This window comes from Nyctibius grandis, chromosome 5 (genome assembly GCF_013368605.1).
Source record: "Nyctibius grandis isolate bNycGra1 chromosome 5, bNycGra1.pri, whole genome shotgun sequence".
NCBI classification, from domain to species: Eukaryota; Metazoa; Chordata; class Aves; order Nyctibiiformes; family Nyctibiidae; genus Nyctibius; species Nyctibius grandis.
In genome coordinates this window covers 83,091,310-83,112,372 of record NC_090662.1, presented here as the reverse complement: position 1 = coordinate 83,112,372, position 21,063 = coordinate 83,091,310, and the positions used below count along the sequence as shown (strand labels likewise).

Below are 21,063 nucleotides of genomic sequence, written 5' to 3'. Positions count from 1 at the left end.
AGCTAGACATACGGTAGATGGTTGTGTCCCATCCTGTTACACAATTATAAAACTTCTCATAAGATATGAATTAACAAAGTTATTCTTCCTCTTTGGAAGCCTCCCACAGTTGTTTGCCAAGAAAAAAGACGGATGTATAAAGTATTCCATTAATAAAAAGGAGTTTCATGTATTAAAGTACATTTAATGGATCCTATGCAGAGCATATATACTACAGCATGTACCTAGAAGTGATCACAAAAGCTTTGCAGGCAAATTCTTTGAATATCCAAGTAAATCCCATCTGAGAATATCTGCGTATATTTAAACAGATCTCTAAAATGCATTAATCCTCTGCTGACAGCTGCTTAGGAGTCTCGGCATAGCCTACATAGGCGCATAGGAGCCAGTACATTTTAAATTGGCTCTTGCATGACCTAGTGATTTTTTTTTCCTTAGTCTTTTGTATCTTCAGTGTAAACCTAGTCATATCAATACTTCCACCTAAAACCTAAGTAAGTTTGACTGTAGCCATTCTATAATTCACCTTCTGCAAGGGGATTCATAGTTTGGCATGTGATCCCTTTCCTACGATTGATACAATCATGTAATTTAGTGTCAAAACGTACTTTAATGTTCTTCCTTCAAAGGTATTAAGCTATTTTTAAGTTAAGCCTACACACATCTCTTACAGTTCATACTTCCTGTACTTTATTTCTACAGACCTCACGCTGAGAACCACTTGGTTCAAATAGTTTAGTGCAAGTCACACAGCTGGTACTAAAGCACAGAATGCTGAACTTTGTATTTAACCATTACATCTGTGTGTATAAACATTGCATAGTTTTGCCACCGCAAGGCTCATTACTGTAAACCCTTGGAATGCCATCCTGTTGCTTGACAGGCACAATACACATATTTCAAGAAGATTAGCACACTTGCATCCCCTGCTGAGAAAAAAGGAGCAGTTAAAGTGTACAGAATGAAGAATAATTTTAGTTGCTGTGCATTCCAGAGAAAGCTGCAGAAGTTTTGTTACTATTCTCCTTCTGTCAGGGCGCAATTCAGCAAAGTTAATGAACAAACAAATCCATTCCTCCTCTCTGGAAGCCTACAATACTTGTCTACAAAGAAGAAGAGTCAGATGTGTAGAGTTTCATTACTAAAAAAGGAGGAAGGCAAGTGAAAGGTCAGAGCACCACCACCTGAGTTGTGGGGTTTTTGGTTTAAAAACACAAACTGCGTTTAGAATATGACCTGGAAATGCACTGTTCTGAGCACCACCTTTCTCCATAAGCAGAATGGAAGTCTAGCAGCTCTCTGATTAGCTACATCATTGACTTGTTTACTCTACTAACTTTAAGCCGTAACATCCATCTAAGACCCACTGTAGATGGTGTAGAAGTAGCATCCTTCTTACAAACCCCAGCTGAAAGGGAAGTAGAACCAGAAGTTCTCAAACTTTCTTTCAACACTTGAATCCTGTTTTTGCTCTACAACTAAGTCAGTCATTGCAGGAGAAGGGAGTAAATGGCAAGCAAACAGGAAAAGAGACAAGATCAATGAGAATGCCTATCTCATTTTCAAAAACTGAAGTTCGGTTTGCTTTTGCTAAACTACTCATGCAATCTTGTTCTAGGATTCCTGGTTGGTAAACTTTTCACGTGCAATTCTGAGCAAGACAGTAGAACAATTGGCTGAAAGTAGAGCTCGAAAGGCATGGACAGGGTGTAGATTTCACCGTTCATCACTAGAGGGTGCTGCCTCCGGGCTGGCCAAATTACGAAAAACTTGTAGTCTCCTAGGTCGGGGGCTGAGTAAGCCGCCCAGGCACTTCACTCAGTGCACAACGGCTGGTAGTACTAGCCCAGACAAGCTGGAGGCAGCAGCATCCATGGCATGCAGCCATCATACCCTTGTGCCAACTTCGTATGTGTAGAAACATATTGTGGCATGGGTTACTCCTGTCAGTTGCCTCTATTCTGTTTTCTGAATTCCTGTAGCAGCGAGGTAAAAAAGGAACAGGGTTTATGGCTCAAGGGAAATACAACATCCTAAGAACAGAGATGTATAGTAAATGTACCCTAATGTAATGCAAGACAAAAAAAACCACCACAGGTAAAAACAGTTACTGGGCTTAACATACACTGAAGGGGGATGGAAAGAGAGGAAAAAAATTATCTGTCCATGACTAAGTTTTCAACCTTAAAAAGTTAGCACTGTAGGAAGTCTGAGGCCAAAAAAGGGATGCTTCCACAGTTTAAACAGAAAAAATATCAGTTGATTAGATATTAAGATTAGCTGCTGTAGTCTTTTTCTTTAAAAAAACAGCTTTGTAGGGTTGGCATTTCACAACAATGACACAATTTCACAATGACAGCTAAAAGTAGCAGCTGTTACTGTCACCAACTAAGAAAATGAGGAGACAGGATTATCAGTTCTGCAGCTCATTTTGTTTAACACAAGGTGGTAAGAAAGGAATATCCCAAACAGATGCATCGCAATACATTCCAAACATGAGAATTCAGTGCTTCCAAACAGGGGATACTAAGAAGCACTATCAGGAGGGGTGAGGGATAGACAGGATCCTGTAAATGGAGTTGTACATTCAGAGAAACAGGTGACTTTAGAAAATAAAAGCTGAAGAGAAAAACTCCTCCCCCCCACCCCTTTCTCCTTTTGATAAATATTTTAAGTGAATGCTGTAAACTTACCAGCTTTAAAGCTGAGTTCATCTTGCTCTTGGCCCTCATAGTCATAGAGTGCACGTACTCTCACCTCCATTGCAGGAGAGGTATCTTCATCAAATGGATTGGTGTCTCCATTTGCATCAGTGGAAGAGAAGGGATTGTTGGACTCTTCATCAGACCAATCTGTAGGGTAGCTTTGGTTTTTTTCATAGCTGCTAACACTGAAAACAATTTTTAAGTTATTCTTTTCTGCTCTTAAAATAGGAGACTAGAAATACCACTAAGAATCAGTTCCCCTAATTAAGATTAAACTCCACTCTAAAGCCCAGTTTTGAAAATTTGTTTCTGGTATCTTCTCACCTATCTTTAGCTGACAATGCCTCATTAAAAAAAAAGCAAATACAAAGTTAAAAAAAGGCAAAAGAAAAAAGATATCAAAGACAACCTCCCCACAAACTCCAAAAAACTCCTCTATCAAGAAATATATATAATCCATGGGATTATTTACTCTAGAAAGGTAAAAGGTATGCAGGTAGTAGATGAGAGGAATTATCTGGTTTAGGATAAGACATTTAAATTGCTTTGTAGAACCTTCCTCCCAAATCTCTATGCACCTCTACAATAGCTTTCAACACTTTTTGTATCTTGCAGTCCACCAAAGAAACTTCATTATACTGCAACAACTTGATCATTTAAAGAAGAGGTCACTGTTGAGCATGCACATGCCATTTAGGAGAGTGGTATGACACCCCTAGTGTGTATACTGAAGTAACAGGCAGCTGTTTGAGAAGGTCCTAAATAAAAAGAAAGCAATCGTAAAAGCAAATTCATTCAGTGAGAACACACGGAGCATTAAAGCTCCAGAAGCAGCTTCACTAGAAAATCCTGTCAGTTTTAACATTTTATAGGACTGGTAAAGGAAGGAAAAAAAGCAACAGCAGTTCTGTTAGCAACTGCCCATAACCCCAGTAGTTTCAAACCAAAGATCAAGGCAACAGATATGGCATCTGTTAGGAAAGACAAGTTAGGTTACAGCATTGCTTACACAACTGCTTAAAAGGACTTCATGCACTGACTTACATAGTGTTATGGAAACAAAAAATAGAAAACCCTGGATAGAGAAAGTGCAAGTGTGAAAAGCAAAAAACAACATTTCACCAACTTTTTGATCTTATTGTCCTCCTTTTCACTGACAGTACTCCCCGTATCTTCTTCATCTTCAAAGGGATTGTAACTTGATTGTACTGACTGCACTGTGTTACTCTGGACACTAAGACTGCTAATTTGGAAAAGAAAGAGCATTATGGCGACCCTATCTGTTTAAGAGCAGAACACTGTCATTGGTGTCCCACTAAGCAGTTTCTTAGCAGACCCCTTCTGCAGCCAAAAAAACCCAACCAAACAAAAACCCAAACATCTATCAAGTGTAGCGTAAGACCCAAGTAAGTCTGGAAAGTCTCACATACGATACATTCTTCCAGAATCAGAATATCCTTCACGGACCATAATTTCTTTTTCTTACTGCCTGCAATAAAGGCAGTGCGATTTTTCTAGCCAGTTTCATTCCTTTCTAAAGCAGCTGATGTTAATGGTTTTGCATTAATCATATCCAGAATTCTGAAGTGACTAAACATTTTCAAGCTAAGATTTCAAAGTATGTCATTTCTAGAGATGGGAAGATAGCAACAAACTACCAGATTAGCTACAGAAAGTTCACTTTCTCATGACGCTTGGTTTCTTTTAATTCCCAATGGAAAGAAAACTGTAAAATGGAGAATAAGTCCCAAAATATTTTGTAAGCTGCAGAAACACATCACTAAAAATGCTCACAGATAATTAACATTTGGTTGGACAGTGATTTTTTGATCCTGTAGAGCTTAGTGTACTTGAAGATAACAATCCTTTCCAATTAGTCTTTTTAGGCATGAAAAAAAATACCTGCTATGTTTGTTAGGTTGTGAAACTTGATCTCCCGTCTGATTAATACCAGTCAGAGTCACTCCATCAGAAGCCTTCTTCTTTTCTCTTCTACTGAGAGTGCGATTCAGATCTGCAGACCACTCCTATCAATGAATGCAAAATGTAATTGAGAAATTTAATTGAACAAGTAATTATCACATTTAATTTTCAGACTGAGTTATGGAACATACATCTATACATACAACAGTACAAATAATGATTAAAAAGGTAAGTTACTCTAAACATTTCAGTTATAGTTCTCACCTAGTTCCTGCCCTAGCAATGCAAATAGATATCTGTGCTAGTCGCAAAATTTGAAGGTTACCTGTACTTCCCTGCTTAGTATTCTGAACACCTTGAAAAGACTTAAAATACCAGACACCTGGCAGACAAATGGAAAAATCAAAGAATCTGGCCAGTGCAGCTGTTTAAAAGCTGTACTGAGAGGGCTCACTGTTTCAAATAATGCCAAGACATCTGGCTTTAAAAGGTAAACCTTAAATTTAAATTAAAAAGGTATTACAATCTAATTTAAGACGGGGCTTACTTCTCAAGAAGTGCTCCAAGAATGACCTGTCACTTTAAAACTCATTGTATATCACTTCTCCAGTCCCTAAGATTTGAGCCCTTAAGGTACTTCACTGTAGAATTAGTTAAATTTATTGTCCTTAAAAGCCATCCCTAAGAGTTAAGGCTCAAATCAACACAACTGTTGACAAGACTCCTCATGCCATTTGTAAAGTACCCCCTCCTTGATATTTTGAATCATTCAGATGTTTCAGAAGACAGATGGACAGGCATGATAAGACCTAAACACAACTTCTACCTATCAAGTCAAACTAAGCTGCATACTGATATAAAGCAGGAATCAACAGAGAACAAACTGGGTGCAAGCAAATAGCCTATGCTGAGACATGTTTCATCTCAGAAGCCTTAAGAGTAAAAAAAAGTCAGGAGATAGTGTGCTATACAAAAGATAGCACTCGAAATAAGTATTTTTAACAGGAAACTAAGATTTTGTGAGTTGCTATTCCTACTGGTATACATGTAGCACAGTCAGGCTTAAGTGATTTCTGGCCAACTTTTCAGAGATACCTCATTATTTTAACTTTGTACAAATACATATTGGATTTCTGAGTTACCATAGCTTAAAGACCACTGACCTAGACATATTTGCAGTTTATAATGCAATTTCATATTAATTTGATCATAACTTTTTTTTTTACTTACGTCATCCTTGTAGCATGTAAATGAGAAAAAACTTCATTAGAAAAATAGTAACAGCAGTATTTAATCTGTTAATTATAATGCTTATGAAAAAGAATGGTAATTTCCCCACACAGAAGTAACTGTAGTTCAGCATTTCAGGCAAAGAAATTCTGCAGTACTATTATGAGTTTTCTTCCTCAAACCTTCTAATCTAAAGTTACCTAATATTTTAAGAGCAAGTGATATTTTCCATCATGGTTAATAAGGGAACAGTGAACACTCCAGCGTCGATGCTTCCACCCCATTAATTTAATGCCTAGAAATTATTTCAACTAAACCCGTGATTCTGGTCAGACAAATTAATCCCAATTCCAACTATTTGATACTCTGCTAATATGATCTGCACTGATACATTTTGGTACTTGTTTCTTGTAGGCTATGTTAGCAGAACACTTTTTTTAAAAAATTCCTTTCTTTTGAAGATTGCATTCAGCAATAAAATTATCAACTAGTTAAAGGTGGAACTTCTTTTAATATAAGTATTGAAAAAACTAGTTAAGACTTATAAATACCAATTTTCAGGACTGAATGAAGTTTTTAGTTCAAACTTTTTCAAAGTCTTTGCTGCCTACACTATAATTACCTGCTAACAGGAAGGAAATTCCAACTGAAGTCTGACACCAAAGGGGAGAAATAAAACATATAGGATAAAATATACAGGTGTCAGAGGTGTATCAACTAAACCACAGCTTACTAATGACTTCAGTAATGACTTTAGCTTAAAAAAAAAAAAAAAATCGCCATAGAGTTTTCTGGTTTACCCCTTTTCTCTTTAAATAGGTGCCTGATATAATCACCTCCAAAAGCTGGGGGATGAGGGGAGCCCAAAGGAAATCAAGAAAAGAAAGCTATATGACTTGTAAAAAAAAAAAAATCATGGCTGGAAGCCTGAGTTTAAGAGTTACACCAGAAAGGAATATGACAAAAAGCCAAGAGGAAAAAATAGACAAAACAAGTCTGGGTTTTAAGTACTCTGACCTTACCTCAAACTGAGGCCAATTCATTGACATCCCTGGACCTTGATTAGCTCTAAACCACCGCAAGTCTTCAACAGCATCTGCTGATTTGATATTCTGTTCCAGTTCACGGTAGATATTTTTGTAACTGCAAAACAAATTTGTCTTCAAATTTAGTATAACATTTAAAAATATGGCAAATTCCCTAGTTAGATTAAAAAAAAATTTTCAAAGTTCACATAGTATTGAAAAAATTACAGCAAGAGAAGGTTCTTAAAACTGACAGACCTACTGTCTATGAAAAAAGAAGAGTAGTCCAACAAGTAAGCTTGCTGAAATTTCACAAAAACAAAATCCTTATTTCCCAGATTTGAGAATTATGACTCTTGTGTAAAGTAACTTAATTGGCTCATTTAATGTAGGATTTAAGTAGCAATATATTTAAATTACTGAATGCCAGTCTTGAAGTTTCTTGAATTTAAAAGCTTGTCTACAAGACAGTAGAAACTGTTTTTGTGATAAATCCATAGCATTCTGTCAAAACTCCTGTCTTAATCCCATGAGAATTATAAGTCATTATAAAAAAAAAAAAAACTCAAACCCGAAGCAGAGTTAAATGGGTTACACATTTTCCTATGCAGGTATAATATCTGCTAACTGCTTTTATTGTTTTAGGTACTGTTTGATTTTACTAACTGCACTATTTATACAAAATATCAAATACTATAAAAAAAGAACCTTACTACTTTTTCTTAGCTTAGTGTAAATTTTTTTTCATTAAAGTTGAGTTCTCGTAAGTATAAAGCATTTTACAGAACAGAAGTCACGGTGCAGATACAACTCTGATCCCCTGATCCTAGACCGTGCACATGACATACTCGCTCTACAGACTGTGACTACAAGTACAATTGTTTTATATCAAAAACCCCAATATGGTGCAATACGGAACTCAGAGTGTAAAGAGGTATTAACACAACAGTCACAAGGCTTAAAGTAAGAGACAAGACTGCCAGTCTGTATTCAAGCTAGAGAGAATTTGGGAAAATCCTTCCAGATCAAGTCGGACAAAATTTCGAATTTGAATTCATTAGTGCTACATTGTCAGGGAGTCAAACTTTCTCAAAATGTTTCCAAATTTCTCAATTTCCATATATTACTCAACTGCTTTAACATGTATGCAGTATGATTCTTTTCTACATCAGTGATTCTTTGAATATATTTAAGCAATAGAAAGGCATGTATTTTAAGAAAGGGAATGAATCATTTTGAATGACTCACTAGCCGTCAGTTAAATCAACAATAAACTGGAGGTCTGGAGAAAACATGGCAAGGCTGTTTCTGGACTGTGCTGTTCAGCATTATTAGTCTTAAGAAAGTTAAAAATCAGACTTCCTTTTGGGGGTTTATTCTACATTTTTTATTTCTGTGTATTCAAAGATGCAGAGATAAGAAAACAGATAAACAGTTACAGTTGCTTTATCCCTAGTTTTATCCTAATAGTTCTTGTCTTTGTTTGCAACATATTAACATACCATGAGACACTACTGCTGAACCTCCCAAGTATCTTAAAAGGAAACTATTGCCTCTCCACTTGGTCATCTTCTGTAGTCTTCTCCCAGCCTTGCCCTTTAAGTCAACTATTTCTCATTTATTTCTGTCCTGTAGTTTCTTTCAACCTGATTAAACTGAACTCAAACAGACAGCAATCCTAACTATCTACCTACTCCAAGAGTAAAAAGAACCTGTCTTCCACAGCAGTTCCATAATAACTTTGAAGCAACGCAAAATGACAATGATGCTAAAATAAGTGACCTTGCCCTTACCTATTGCTTGCTCTGTATTTGTTCTTGCTCCTATGTCACCCCCTTTGCTTATATCAGCACTAACATTTGTGTGACTGCATAGCAAGTCAGTTTGGAACACTGATCAGGGTTAAAACCAAACTAGATTCTTCCTGCCGTAGTTTACCTTGATCAGCTCCTTAATTCCACTGGTCAGACTACCATAACAGTTTTTTCACTAGCAGAATAGGGAACAGATACAAGCAGCCAGCCAGGAGCACACTTTTCTCCTTTTAATTGAAATGCCAACCAGAGTGCACATGAAACTGCTGTTACAAGTGGGATGTAAAATTCCACTAGTGTTACAGCATTTGCTGCAAGTATTCCAGTGTCTGTCTTCTCAAATGCAAGAGAAAACAAAAATATTATTATAACTACTGTCTTGCTGACAAACCAAAGTAGCTTCGTATCAAAATGGCCTGTACTAGTTGATGACATGCCACATGGTCTGACAAAACAAGCTGCACAAGCTCTGGTTTGAGTTCCCTAGCAAAAGTTTCGATTTCTTGGAATGTAGTGAGGAGGGTCCAGGCAGAAGGAACAAAGTACAGGTCATGCTTTATACATACTACAGTAATAAAGAGCAGACTTTGAAATTACGATGGACAAGAGTTCAGCAATGGTCAACCAATGGATCTTAACATTTATCCTCTAGTTAAGGTAATTCCTTTAGACTCAGCTCTAATATTTTAACAATAAATGTGTTTACACTACAAAGTTCATGATGTTTTCGACTAATAAATTCTAGTTTTTTCTCCAATAAACATGCAAGACACATAATACACCAAAACCCTCCTTTCCCAGTCCTTGATTCAGTATTTTTGATTCTAAGCTGTGAATCCTTTCTAATTGGCACATATTTGATTGTAAAAATACAATGAGAATGAGAGTTTCTTGGTTCATTTAACTCTGTTAAATAAAAATAGCAAATGTTATGGATAGATGCTAATCTGATCTTAGACACAAAGAATTAAGCTCTTTCACTTACACTTTAAACAAATTGAGGCAACACATTAGAAACAAATCAGATTTCAAACTCTGATCTGCTTGAAGTATGGATTACTTTTCACTGAAAAGTATTAATTTTGAAGTCTTACATAGTTTTACCTTGCAACATTAGACAAGTCAAGGTGTTTTTGAACTTCCAGTAACACTTCTCGAAAGAAACGTAAGCGTTTTTCTTCAAACTGCTGACACTGTTCAAATACCTGCTCCATGTTTTCCATATATTGAGGAGTGGCATTATCTAGTTCTTTCAGTGATTTTTCATACTTTTCTTTTGTCTGGAGGTGGAAAAACAAACTGTTAACAATAGATTTTATTACTACCCTACATAACAGACTTAATGTAGTAATGGCCAAGATTCATAGCAGAAGTTCCCAAACTGCATTCTCTTTTCATGACCACTGTACCTATGTTAGGTCACGATAAGAGTTATCTAACAAAACTGCAGAACAGTTACAATAAAGCTCTAAGCCTCTTCTCTGGCTTTTTAGCAGACACCATGACAAATGTTAATGTAATACTAAAGATAAAAACCAAAGGAGCCACAGAGTAAATCAGAGCAGGCAGTCTTTCAAGTTACAGGTCTCTTATTTAAAGATCTCCAAATAATTTCAAAGTGTTGTCTTTTCTCCTTCAGTAATTTACATAGTCCACTGTGAGTTATGACGAAAAAAACAAACATTGTATACATCGCTGTGAACATAAATTGCATATGCTGTGAGCTCAGTTAACAGATAGAACTCCAGACTCTACACTAATTTACAGTAGTCGTCCGCAGACAGGAAGATCCCACTCGATGTAACATCAGCCTTCCAGATCACAGAACAGTATTCTCAAAGGGAAAAGATGTCTTTGAAGAAAGTCACACAAGAAAAGCCTCTTGGTAGCAGCCCGCTAAAGAGAGAAACCAAACCGGGCAATAGAATGGCATTTCCAAAAGTGTATTTACTTTTATTTGAATGGATTATATCAGCTTACTTTCTTTAAAAAATGCATTCTGCAGTCAAGAATGACTACAACTTTAGATGCTGTCAGCAAGTTTGAAACACCTCACAGCCTCTCAAGTGAAATAACTCAACTCTCACTACTAAATTAGTAGAACTCTGTCCTAGAAGTTCGCTGTCTTGTTCTGCTTCATTCCCTGATGAAAGTACTTACGTGAAACAGAGGCAATACATTATTCATTCTTCACAGAAGAATTTGGCAATAACATATGCTTTGAAGAAACCCCTAAATTTTGGTATAGGACTGTAACTGGAAGTAAGCTGCACAGCAGTCCACGGCACATTGAGGAAGAAAAAAAAGCTTAAGTGTGCATAAGTTATAGGTTAAAAAGACTGCATACAAACAGTATGTTAGCATACAATATACCTTCAGTACATCTTGTTTGCTTCTCTCCACTTTGTCTTGTAATTTCTTAAGTTGTTCAGGATTTAGTGCTGGATCAGCTTTGCTGTTTGTTTCTCTGGATATAGCCAGTTTCTCCTCTTTGCAGGCCGCATGGTATGCTTTCTTTGCAGCTTCTACCTACAAAGTAGATTTGAGTATTTGCATCTGGGACAGTTTATACAACAACCATCAACTGAATTTTTTAGCCTTATGATCACATTGCAATGAAGAAAGTGTCAGGTTTTGTTTCAGGGTGTTCTTTCTTTTTTTCGGATTTTTTTTTTCATTTAGGCCAAAGGAATGAACAATACACACGGAAATTGTTGTAGTACTTATGAATCAGCATTCTCTCACCATACAAGAAATGTCACTCATACAGCATAGAAAAGTGTGAAACAGACTCAAGAAAAGGTTTACAGAAAGTGCCCAACAGAACATTTTTTCCTCATGCCCATCTTCTCCTGCTCCCCTTCTTCTACAAACCTGTTATTTAAGAATAACATTACATGACAGGGAAAAAACCCACAAATGCTTTTCCCCTGCTCATTTCTTTGAGCAATTTGTAAATTTCAAATACATGAAATCAGATACTGTTAAAATGATAGCTTAAATTCCACTTTTTCCAGATTTTCACTGAAGTCACCAAGATTAGGAGAGACCAAGAGAAAAATACTTATTTTCAGAGGAGGACAGAAAGCAAGAGATCTTTTTGAGAAAGGAGGGTCCAGCAGAGAGAATAGGGAGTTTACTCCCTTATAGAGATTAGAGACATTAATATATTGTAACACAAGATATCTAATACATAATCTACTGCTGTACCTCTTTCAGCTTTTTTGCCCAGGGTTTCTGAGCTTTCCTAAATCCATCTTCTGCTTCTTTGGTTTCCTTAAATCCTCCCATCATTTGCTTATGAAAGGCTTCCTTCTGCCAGTTCTTGATTTTTTCAAAGTCTTCATTCATCAGTGAACTTTTTACTTCTAGATGTAGTTCACTCACTTTTTCAGCTTCTGACATAAAAGCACACCAAGCCCTTTCTACTGTTCCATACTGTGGGCCTAAACACAACAGAAAGTGTCATTCTCAGTAACCATCACCCACATGGAACTTATATTCCCAAGAACTACTTGAAGCTATTGACTTATATTCACTTGTAAACAGCAATATTGATGCAAACCTAGAAAAGTGAACAGTCTCTTTTCAGCTAAATTTAGAATATTACAAATTTTTACACCAGAAGAAATAACATTCATTTAGTCTGGCCTCCTTCTCCCTATATTGTGATTCTCAGTATTCCACCTACTAGCTCCTCTTTGAATTACCTTCAATTTCTCAACATGCTTTTTAAAGCATGGATAATCAGGAAAGGCCAAACTATTTCAGAATATATTAAAATGTTATCAGAGTAGTCTTCCGTTAGAGCAATGCTTAACTCTTTTATTACTAGTCTTTCCCCCACAATCACTGCCCCCTTATTATTCAGATACACTTTTCAAACTGTGTTCCATACCATCAGTTACCTAGAACCAGACAGTTCTCTAGAACTGAATCTATTTGGATACCTCAACACTGGAGGCAAGATTCATCTGCTTCAGTAAGAAACAAGCGAACTAGCAAAGGAGCAGTGCTTTGTTTTTTGTTTTTAATCAAGAAAAGCTTGATTATTTGTTACATTACTGAGCCTTTTGCAAAGGCTCCATTATAGGCTAAAAAGTACAAAATTTCTATTTCGTACTTACCAAAGATATACAGAAACATTTTTTTCCATTTGAGGAAGTTTTCGGAGTTCAAAATCAGAATGTATTACCTTTTTCCACAAGCTGTTTCCACCTTTTTGCCCATTCTGTAAGCTGCTGAGCATAGACCTTCTCTATTCGTGCCCGTTCATGAATACAATTCATAAGATCATTGCAAAGTCTGTGACCATCATCAATTCGTTTTACTGTCCGCTTGTAATTTCCAACCTACAGAGACAAATACTTAACAATTCCTGCTTGCAAGCTCTGAAAACAAGATAAATCTCTAATTAACACAAATACTGTTACCTAGGAGCAAGATAACCTACTAGCAGAAATTAATCAATTATAACATAAGGTATTTTTCAATTAATCTTAAAACCTAACTGTAACAACACCACAAAGGCCACAAGCTCTCCTGTAAAAAAGTTATTAATTTTAAAAGTGAAATATTTATCATGTTTTATTAGTCCTGCAATGTAATTATGGGCAGTCACCACAATTGTTCTGCATTATTATTGCTTGGTAATATTTTAGATAATCAAAATATTTAACACAAATACAGTATTTCCCTCTTCCATGCTTATTAAGTACCTAATGTCTTAATTTTATGCTGTGCTTAATCTTTCAGGATTAATAAAACTGCAAAGACATGCAAAGGAGTATTGCAACATCTCTATCAAGCATAATAATATGGGTTTTTTTAAGAATGCAGTTTGGAAAAAGCACAACCACTATATATACAGCAGAGACTGGATGTGCCCTTTGTGCTTCACTGCTGACAAACTAGATTACAACTATTTCAAAAGTATACTGTAGAATTTAATGTGGGAAGATACTGACAGCAACGACATGGAGTTCCCATACCTAGAATTAACTTGAGAATTCTAAAGGAAAAAAATATAGTTGCTCAATGTACAAGCTACAAAAGGATAAGGATATGGAGAAAAATGCACACTATATAATGAAAATCCATTACATAATTAACACCCCCCTTTCATTTTTGTGTAGACACCAACATGGAATCACCAATCTAGATGATGGAAGGGGAAAAAAAGCCTGATACTGCTCCCAGAGTAATATTTCCACTGATTTCAAGGTTACTCAGGTTGACTTTTATAAACATTAAACAAGACATAAGAACTTGGTTAGCAGAATTTGCACAGCCTATTAAATATCACAGTCAGTTTCTTATCTGCCCTAACCACCTGACTGAAAAATAAAGATAAGCAGTAAGGCAGTAGATTAAACACTCAAATACTTAAAGCATGTTTGTAATTTTTACATTTTAATCATATCCGATTCACATCTTAAATACAGGAAACCATGCAACTTTGAGATTCACATTTATTCAGAATTTTGTCAGAAGATGTACGTGCAAGCCATCTGCTTGAGGAAAAACTCCTCAAAATATATAGGGAAATACTCTTAAAAGGGGAAAAAAACAAATTACTATGCTGATAAGTACAGACATACGTTAGTATTCCTCATCAAAGCTGGGGGGGGAGGGGGGAAGGGGCGGAATATCAAACCCGTCAATGACAGGACAAAACCAATTCCTTTAGGCAGTGGCCTCAAATCATTCATTTGGGCATGTTTTTGGTTTTGGACTAGATCCATTTCAACAGATCAAAGAAATTTAGGTAGCATCTAAGAAAAGCATTAGTTAGCAGTCACTGATTTGTCTAAATCATGTAAAAAAAGTACACATACATCCCTTTAAACATAAGTCACAATATAACTGAAGATAAGCAGCTACCAGCATCATGAAGAAGCTGACACCAAATATCGAGACAGTCAATGCATCCGTGTCAAAACAGATTTCGTCTATTAACAAGAAAGTATGAAAAATATCCTCTAATTATCAGGAGAAATAGAAATTGAGAAGTAGGCAGTTTCAAACTAACACTGTACACTAACAAATATAATATACATATGTAATCAAAGCATGAAGAAAATTAAGTACCTCAAAGAATACTTTCTAAAGCCTTTGTAATAGAAAGGCATATCATTATTCTGCTCAAAATTACTCTATCTGTAGGTTCATAGTCAAGCAGACTGTTAGAAAAGGTTATGCTAGCTTGGCACAACTACTGAAGCCTTGTATTAGCATCAATTTGTGTCTCCAGTTATGTGCCTAGGGATTTATGTCTCTAGCATGAACATTTCCATTCATAAATTTTCCATTATTAAATTAGCATTTTAAATGCTAATATTGAATGTCTGCCTCATAGTATTTTTAATGCTTTCATTTTGTGCTGTTGTAGCAAATTCTAACCTCATGGTAGTATCTAGCAGTTACTAAGTCTAAGACAGGTAGAGAACTGAATTTAGCTTACCTATTATGGTCCACTCACTATTATCACATAAGGCCACCTTTAAAGAGCTGCATGTAGGCCGCAGATAATTCACCCACACTACCTCCTTCTCCGTAGGAGGACTGAAGGAACTAGCATCGTAGTTTAGAACCAGGATAAAGAAGAACTAGGCCTACAATACTAGAAAATAACCTTGTATTCCAAAGAAAGCCTTTTAGACTAATGTTGTCAATTGTTGTTCCTATAAGGAATGCTACAATTTTGGAAATACAGCATTGTTCTGTTTCACGACACACAGAACATAAGTTATATACTTGGCATTGAACATTTTAAAAACATAGTGGTTTATTTTTAAAATTGCATTTTAAGTTATGGACACTTCAATGACAATTTTTTTTGAGAAGTGGAATGTGCAGCCTGCCACTGTAGGAGGCAGACTTGGAGGTATGAGAGCACAAGGTATTGAGACCACAGAGCCAAGTAAAGGAAAAAGAACTCAAGTGTTTATGCAGCCAAGGAACTACTAGGTTAACTGTAGATAAGCTAAAACAATTAAATTAAAAACCTATAAACACACTAAAGACATTCTGAATTCTGGAGAAGAAAAACATGACCTAATACATTGTTTTATTCAAGACTATTTTCTCCAATTCCTGAACTAGACTGCAAACATGCTGCAAGACTTCCCCCTTCCCCTTCAACAAGAAGTATTTGAGCTAAAACAAAAATGACACTTATTTGTAGCAACTGATCCGGAAAAAAAAAATCCTGTGTTTCTTTGTTTCAGTCAGAGCCACATTTACATAATACCTTGCAATCTTCAGATTTCTCAACTGGCACTGTTCAGCACATGAACATACGATTTTACTAGTTAGAATAACTTTGTGATCAGTCTGAGCATTGAGCTGTTTCCCGTTAAACAGAAAGCAGACAACTAAGACATGAGGTTATTAATTTCCTTCTGCAAATAAAACATTTGTTTCAGAAAGGTAAATTGTAAGATTACAAACTTTCTTACAGCTTCAAGAAGAATGAGAGATACTTAAAAACTGTACCCTGCTTTGATTTTAGCATCAACACTTCACCCATGTGTAAGAGACATTTCAGCACGATACCAAATTCAGTTGCTGTTTACCCTTAGTTGCCAGAAACACTTCAAAAGGAAATAAGTCCAAGAGTTTATTTCTTCAAAATACCACTATAACGGTCACTTTCTTCATGCAATCAGTGAATTCTGTGAAAACTGTGATTCACAGTTTTCTGTGTTGGCCCCTGCCCCTTTCTAAGTTGAGTTAACCACCAGTTTCCCCTTTTCCACTGCAAAAAAATACCGAGCTTTGCTACTAATAAGCCTGTTGATCCTGTTTTGCCCCATTTATCTCTTACAGGCATTATAGATGCCTTCAGATCTCTATTTTGCTTAGTCAAGAACACATTCCTTCTCATTTTGATACTTCCTCTCATGCATGAACACAGCAACGTCACCTCAAATCCTCTGTCAAATCTAAGATTTAGAGAATCTGTAATAACCAGAGAAAAACACACAAGCACACTGTAATGAGGCATTCAGCAGTCCAGTCATCTCTCCCTTGTGATCACCAGTGTACTAACGTAGCCAAGCACTGTCACTGATAAGATCTTTAGTGGGAATATTTCAGAGCTTACAACCTCATTATTTTACAATTTCACAGCACTAAACAAAAAGGGAATCTTAAATTATCTAGGATCCTTTACCTCAACTAACAGACTTTTTTTTTTAGCATATTCATAGAGCAGGATAAAAGCCTATAAAGAATTAAACACACTTAGCAGGTTTTTCTGATACACTGAATGAAAAATAAGGGTATTTTAATTTGTTAGCAGCCCAGAAGGTGGCAAATGTTCAGCAATTGCTAAACTCCAGTCAGTTAATTCTAGTATATCATGGTAATTGTTATAACCACAAATATTTCAGGAGTTTCAAATGCCTGAAGTAAGATTTGATGTCCACTCTTTTTCCAAGCCTGCTTAGTTTATTCATAACTAGTCAGCCTTTATAAACTAGAACCATTTGAAAGAAAGTCAGTCACCATAGCATACAACAAGGGTTTTTTTATGGGCAAATATTCATAGGCAGGAAACACAACAATGAGCTTTGAAGGCTTGTAGTCAAACCCACCCATACTGACAGCCAATACGGGACACATTTACTATTTCCAGCATTCCATTCAACCATGAGCACAATTTCTTTCCAGCTACGTCAAACAGGAAGTTTCCAAACATTTCAACCAGCATTAACATCTATAATACTGTGGGTTTTTTTCAAATAAAAAGAATTATCTTGGTGCATAATTAGCACATATACAGTCCAAAGTACCCATGAGCATTTGCTCTGTGTATTTAAATTTTGTAAGTTTACCCAGATAAATTTACCACTGGTTGCAAGAAAAATCCTGAGGAAGCTTTTAAACCCACAAAATCTAAAGCCAAACATACCCGTAAGCAAACACTTGGCAACATAAACGGAGAACATTATGTTGCTCAATGTTAGAAGGGGGAAAAAAAAAATGCATATAGGAGATATAACAGGAATCTACTATTGCAGAGTCCAAATATTTTTAAAATGAAAAAGCAAAACAGAACAGTCTGCTTCATCAGCAAAAAGCATTCACTGACAAGTAACTGAAATCCTTCAACACAAGAACACCTTCTTAATACTCGAGTGAGGTTTGGGAGCATCTCCCTCTTAAGATCTCTGCATCCAACACACACCCCCTCAACAGATATCTCATGTAGATGTTGGCTGACAGTAGTAGGCATGAAGCACAGGTATCAGGAGTACCAAATGGGCAGGACCAAGACCATCTGAGCAGACAGCTTATAATGCAGTTTTGTGGGAGGCATGTCCCTGATCAGCTGCCTCTGCTATCCAGATGTCAGGTTTGGAGCTTGCTTTGGGTTTTCTCTGGAAGAATGGGAACGGATATGGTGGCCAAATTTCATCCACCCATACGACATAGGGGACCAACTTCCTCTTTCTGAATAAGCTGAAAATCTTATCTTGCTAGTGGATATCTCAACAAATACTTCAGAATGCAATGAAAGCCATGTGCTGAGCACCTCAAAATGCACACCAGGTCCTGTCTTCCAAGGGAACCAGTCACAGGCCTACATTCATCAAGCTAATGCCAGTTGCTGGTTTAACAGCTGTTCAGAATAACCTTCTTTTTTTTTGGATAAGTAGATGTTTTCATAGGTCCATTAAACATCCCTGCAATAAATGGAGAGGGCTCGATATTACAGATGCTAGCAGAAAATAAGGGAGAGTAAGGCCTCACATCTAGGGCATAAGTGGTGGGGCCTGTGCAGGACCCATGGCTCATTAAAAATAAGTGCTTCCACAGGCAGGGTAGCTCTTCCTTTTGATGTCTTACCTTGCAAGATATGCATACACTTCTACTTTGATCTCTAGGAACACTTACTCATCGCCTTTCTTACCTTCACAGGTATCTAAATGAACAATAGCATTGGTCTCAGCTTGCTTAAGGCATTTTTCTTTTAATACGACCATAATAATAGTGATTAGCAAGCATAAGGCTGGAGCTTAATTAACAAAATGCAACATGAAATTGGCCTTGCATTTATTATTAACATACCAAATTCTTTCATGTGCATCTCAAAACTACTTCAGTAGAACAAGGCCAATAGGGTTGTCCGTTTCTTGTGTTTTACTAAAGCACTGCAATGTTGGAACCAACCAGTTTTGTCACAGTCTTTTTTTGGATGCAAGAAAGTGGCATGAATATCACAAACTGAGATGTATTTACAGCAGTCATGCAAATGCTGAGAGTCCATACGACAGATGAGAAAGAAATAGAGAGTTTCAAATTGCACGTTGGGTTCCAAATTTTCCACTTTCCCTTGGAAAAGTTACCGCCATCCTGCTCCAGGCTATCAGCAATAACCTCTGATTACCCAAACATGCCACCCTTGTCAGCTAAGTAACACAGATGAAGGAATTCCTTCTTGGAGCATATCAACAAGATTCCTCAGTCTTAAAAAATTGCCCCACCCAGAGAGAGCCATGAGCTTAACCAGATACATCAAGGTACACTGAGGCTTGTCAGAAAGATGAAGAATGAAAAAGAAGCTTCCATTTCTTAAGTAAATTGAGGAATTATTACAACTGAAACTTTTGATGAAATCCTCCACTGTTATTGTGCCAATTATCTTTCAGAATGTCTTATTATTTCGCAATTCCTTGCTCTCTAAGCCAGCTCACATGAAAACATGTATGAAATTCTGTCTCCTGAAGTACTTCTATTTGGTAAACACCTGGACAAATTAGAGGAAAATAAAAAATTTGTTCCCCTGAAAGGGTTTTATCATCCTGCTAGAAGACAAAACTTTTAGTACTAGCTTGGGTTAACTAAATACTGAAAAAATTCATAGAATCACAGAATTGTTTTAGTTGGAAAGGACCTTTAAGATCATTGAGTCCAACCATTAACCTAACACCACCAAGTCCACCACTAAACAATATTCCTAAGCACCACATCTACACAGCTTTTAAATACCTCCAGGGGTGCTGACTCCACCACTTTCCTGGGCAGCCTGTGCCAATGCTTGGTAAACCTTTCAGTGAAGAATTTTTTCCTGATATCCAATCCAAACCTCCCCTGGCACAACTTGAGGCCGTTTCCTCTTGTCCTATCATTTGTTACCTGGGAGAAGAGACCAACACCCTCCTCGCTACACCCTCCTTTCAGGTAGTTGTAGAGAGCGATAAGGTCTCCCCTCAGCCTCCTTTTCTCCAGACTAAACAACCCCAGTTCCATCAGCTGCTCCTCATAAGGCTTCTTCTCCAGACCCTTCACCAGTTTCGTTGCCCTTCTTTGGACTCGCTCCAGCACCTCAATGTCTGTCTTGTAGTGAGGGGCCCAAAACTGAACACAGTATTCGAGGTGCAGCCTCACAAGTGCTGAGTACAGAGGGACGATTTAATTGTTAAAGCTGCTGCTATTTCTATTTCATGCTAAAGAAAGATGTGTATTTCTGAAAGCCTAATTTTTTCACTTATATCAGCTGTTCTGATACAAGATATTACCTTATGCCTAAGCCTTGCCCTACCCACAATTTTGACTGATACATCTACAGTAAGTCAACACCAAGAACACAAGTCCAAACAGCAACTTTTCCAGTTCCCTTTTAACAAGACAACTATTTCCCAACCACAAATCTGAACCTGATAACAATATCTATGTAGTAATTAAAAAATATTAGTCTTGAAAGGAAACAAATTACTGTTCATATTGGATTTCAAGCATTGAGCTTGACTCTCAGTGCCAGAACTGGAACTTCAGTACTGAAATAGCAACCTAATAAAAAAAAGCTTCACAGATGAAGTAACCTGCATTGAATTGCTCCATACACAGTCTGAGCATATGCAAACAGACAAGGTTAGAGCATGACAAGTTGAGTACCATGCAACCATATACTATAGATTCATATTTTTAAATGAGATCAAACTGCTAGTAATTATCTTTGTAATAAGGAACCCTAGTAAAGGCAGTGGCAACTCCAAAAGAAAGCAAATGCTTCTAGAGCCAGAAAACTGATTAAGAACCAAGTGTTTTATCTCCTAAAGACAACATTGCATGAAATCTCTGTCAACAGCAATGGCAAAAACTTCGAAGCTGGTTTATCAGCATTTTGTTAAGGACAGTTCTTATTATCAGCTCAAAAAAGCATCAACATTCAAGAAATAAAAGTGGTTTCATTTTAAAGATACACAGTGAGCAAAAAATAGTTTTCACAGTATGTTCTTCAGATAGGTCCCACACCCAGCCACCTCACTCTTTCCTAAATGTCTTTCAAGAAAAAGATGGGCTTTGCAGCACACTCCAAAGGTAAATAAATTTGAGTTATTTTGGAGTGTGAGGGAA

General features: G+C 36.7%; 1 protein-coding gene across 6 annotated transcripts in view; it reads right to left on the bottom strand.

Moving 5' to 3' along the window:
* Positions 1–21,063, bottom strand: part of PACSIN2 (protein kinase C and casein kinase substrate in neurons 2) — a 65,664-nt gene that overhangs the window by 3,553 nt on the left and 41,048 nt on the right. For 4 of the 6 annotated variants that reach the window (XM_068401560.1, XM_068401559.1, XM_068401562.1 and 1 more), the window contains 8 exons: positions 12,893–13,049; positions 11,908–12,143; positions 11,071–11,226; positions 9,802–9,977; positions 6,881–7,001; positions 4,608–4,732; positions 3,832–3,948; positions 2,694–2,890 (listed from right to left, as the gene is read on the bottom strand). In XM_068401560.1, the coding sequence (XP_068257661.1) occupies positions 2,694–2,890; positions 3,832–3,948; positions 4,608–4,732; positions 6,881–7,001; positions 9,802–9,977; positions 11,071–11,226; positions 11,908–12,143; positions 12,893–13,049 (1,285 nt within the window). The remainder of the gene's footprint in view (positions 1–2,693; positions 2,891–3,831; positions 3,949–4,607; positions 4,733–6,880; positions 7,002–9,801; positions 9,978–11,070; positions 11,227–11,907; positions 12,144–12,892; positions 13,050–21,063) is intronic. The other 2 variants (XM_068401563.1, XM_068401564.1) reach the window with 2 other exon arrangements.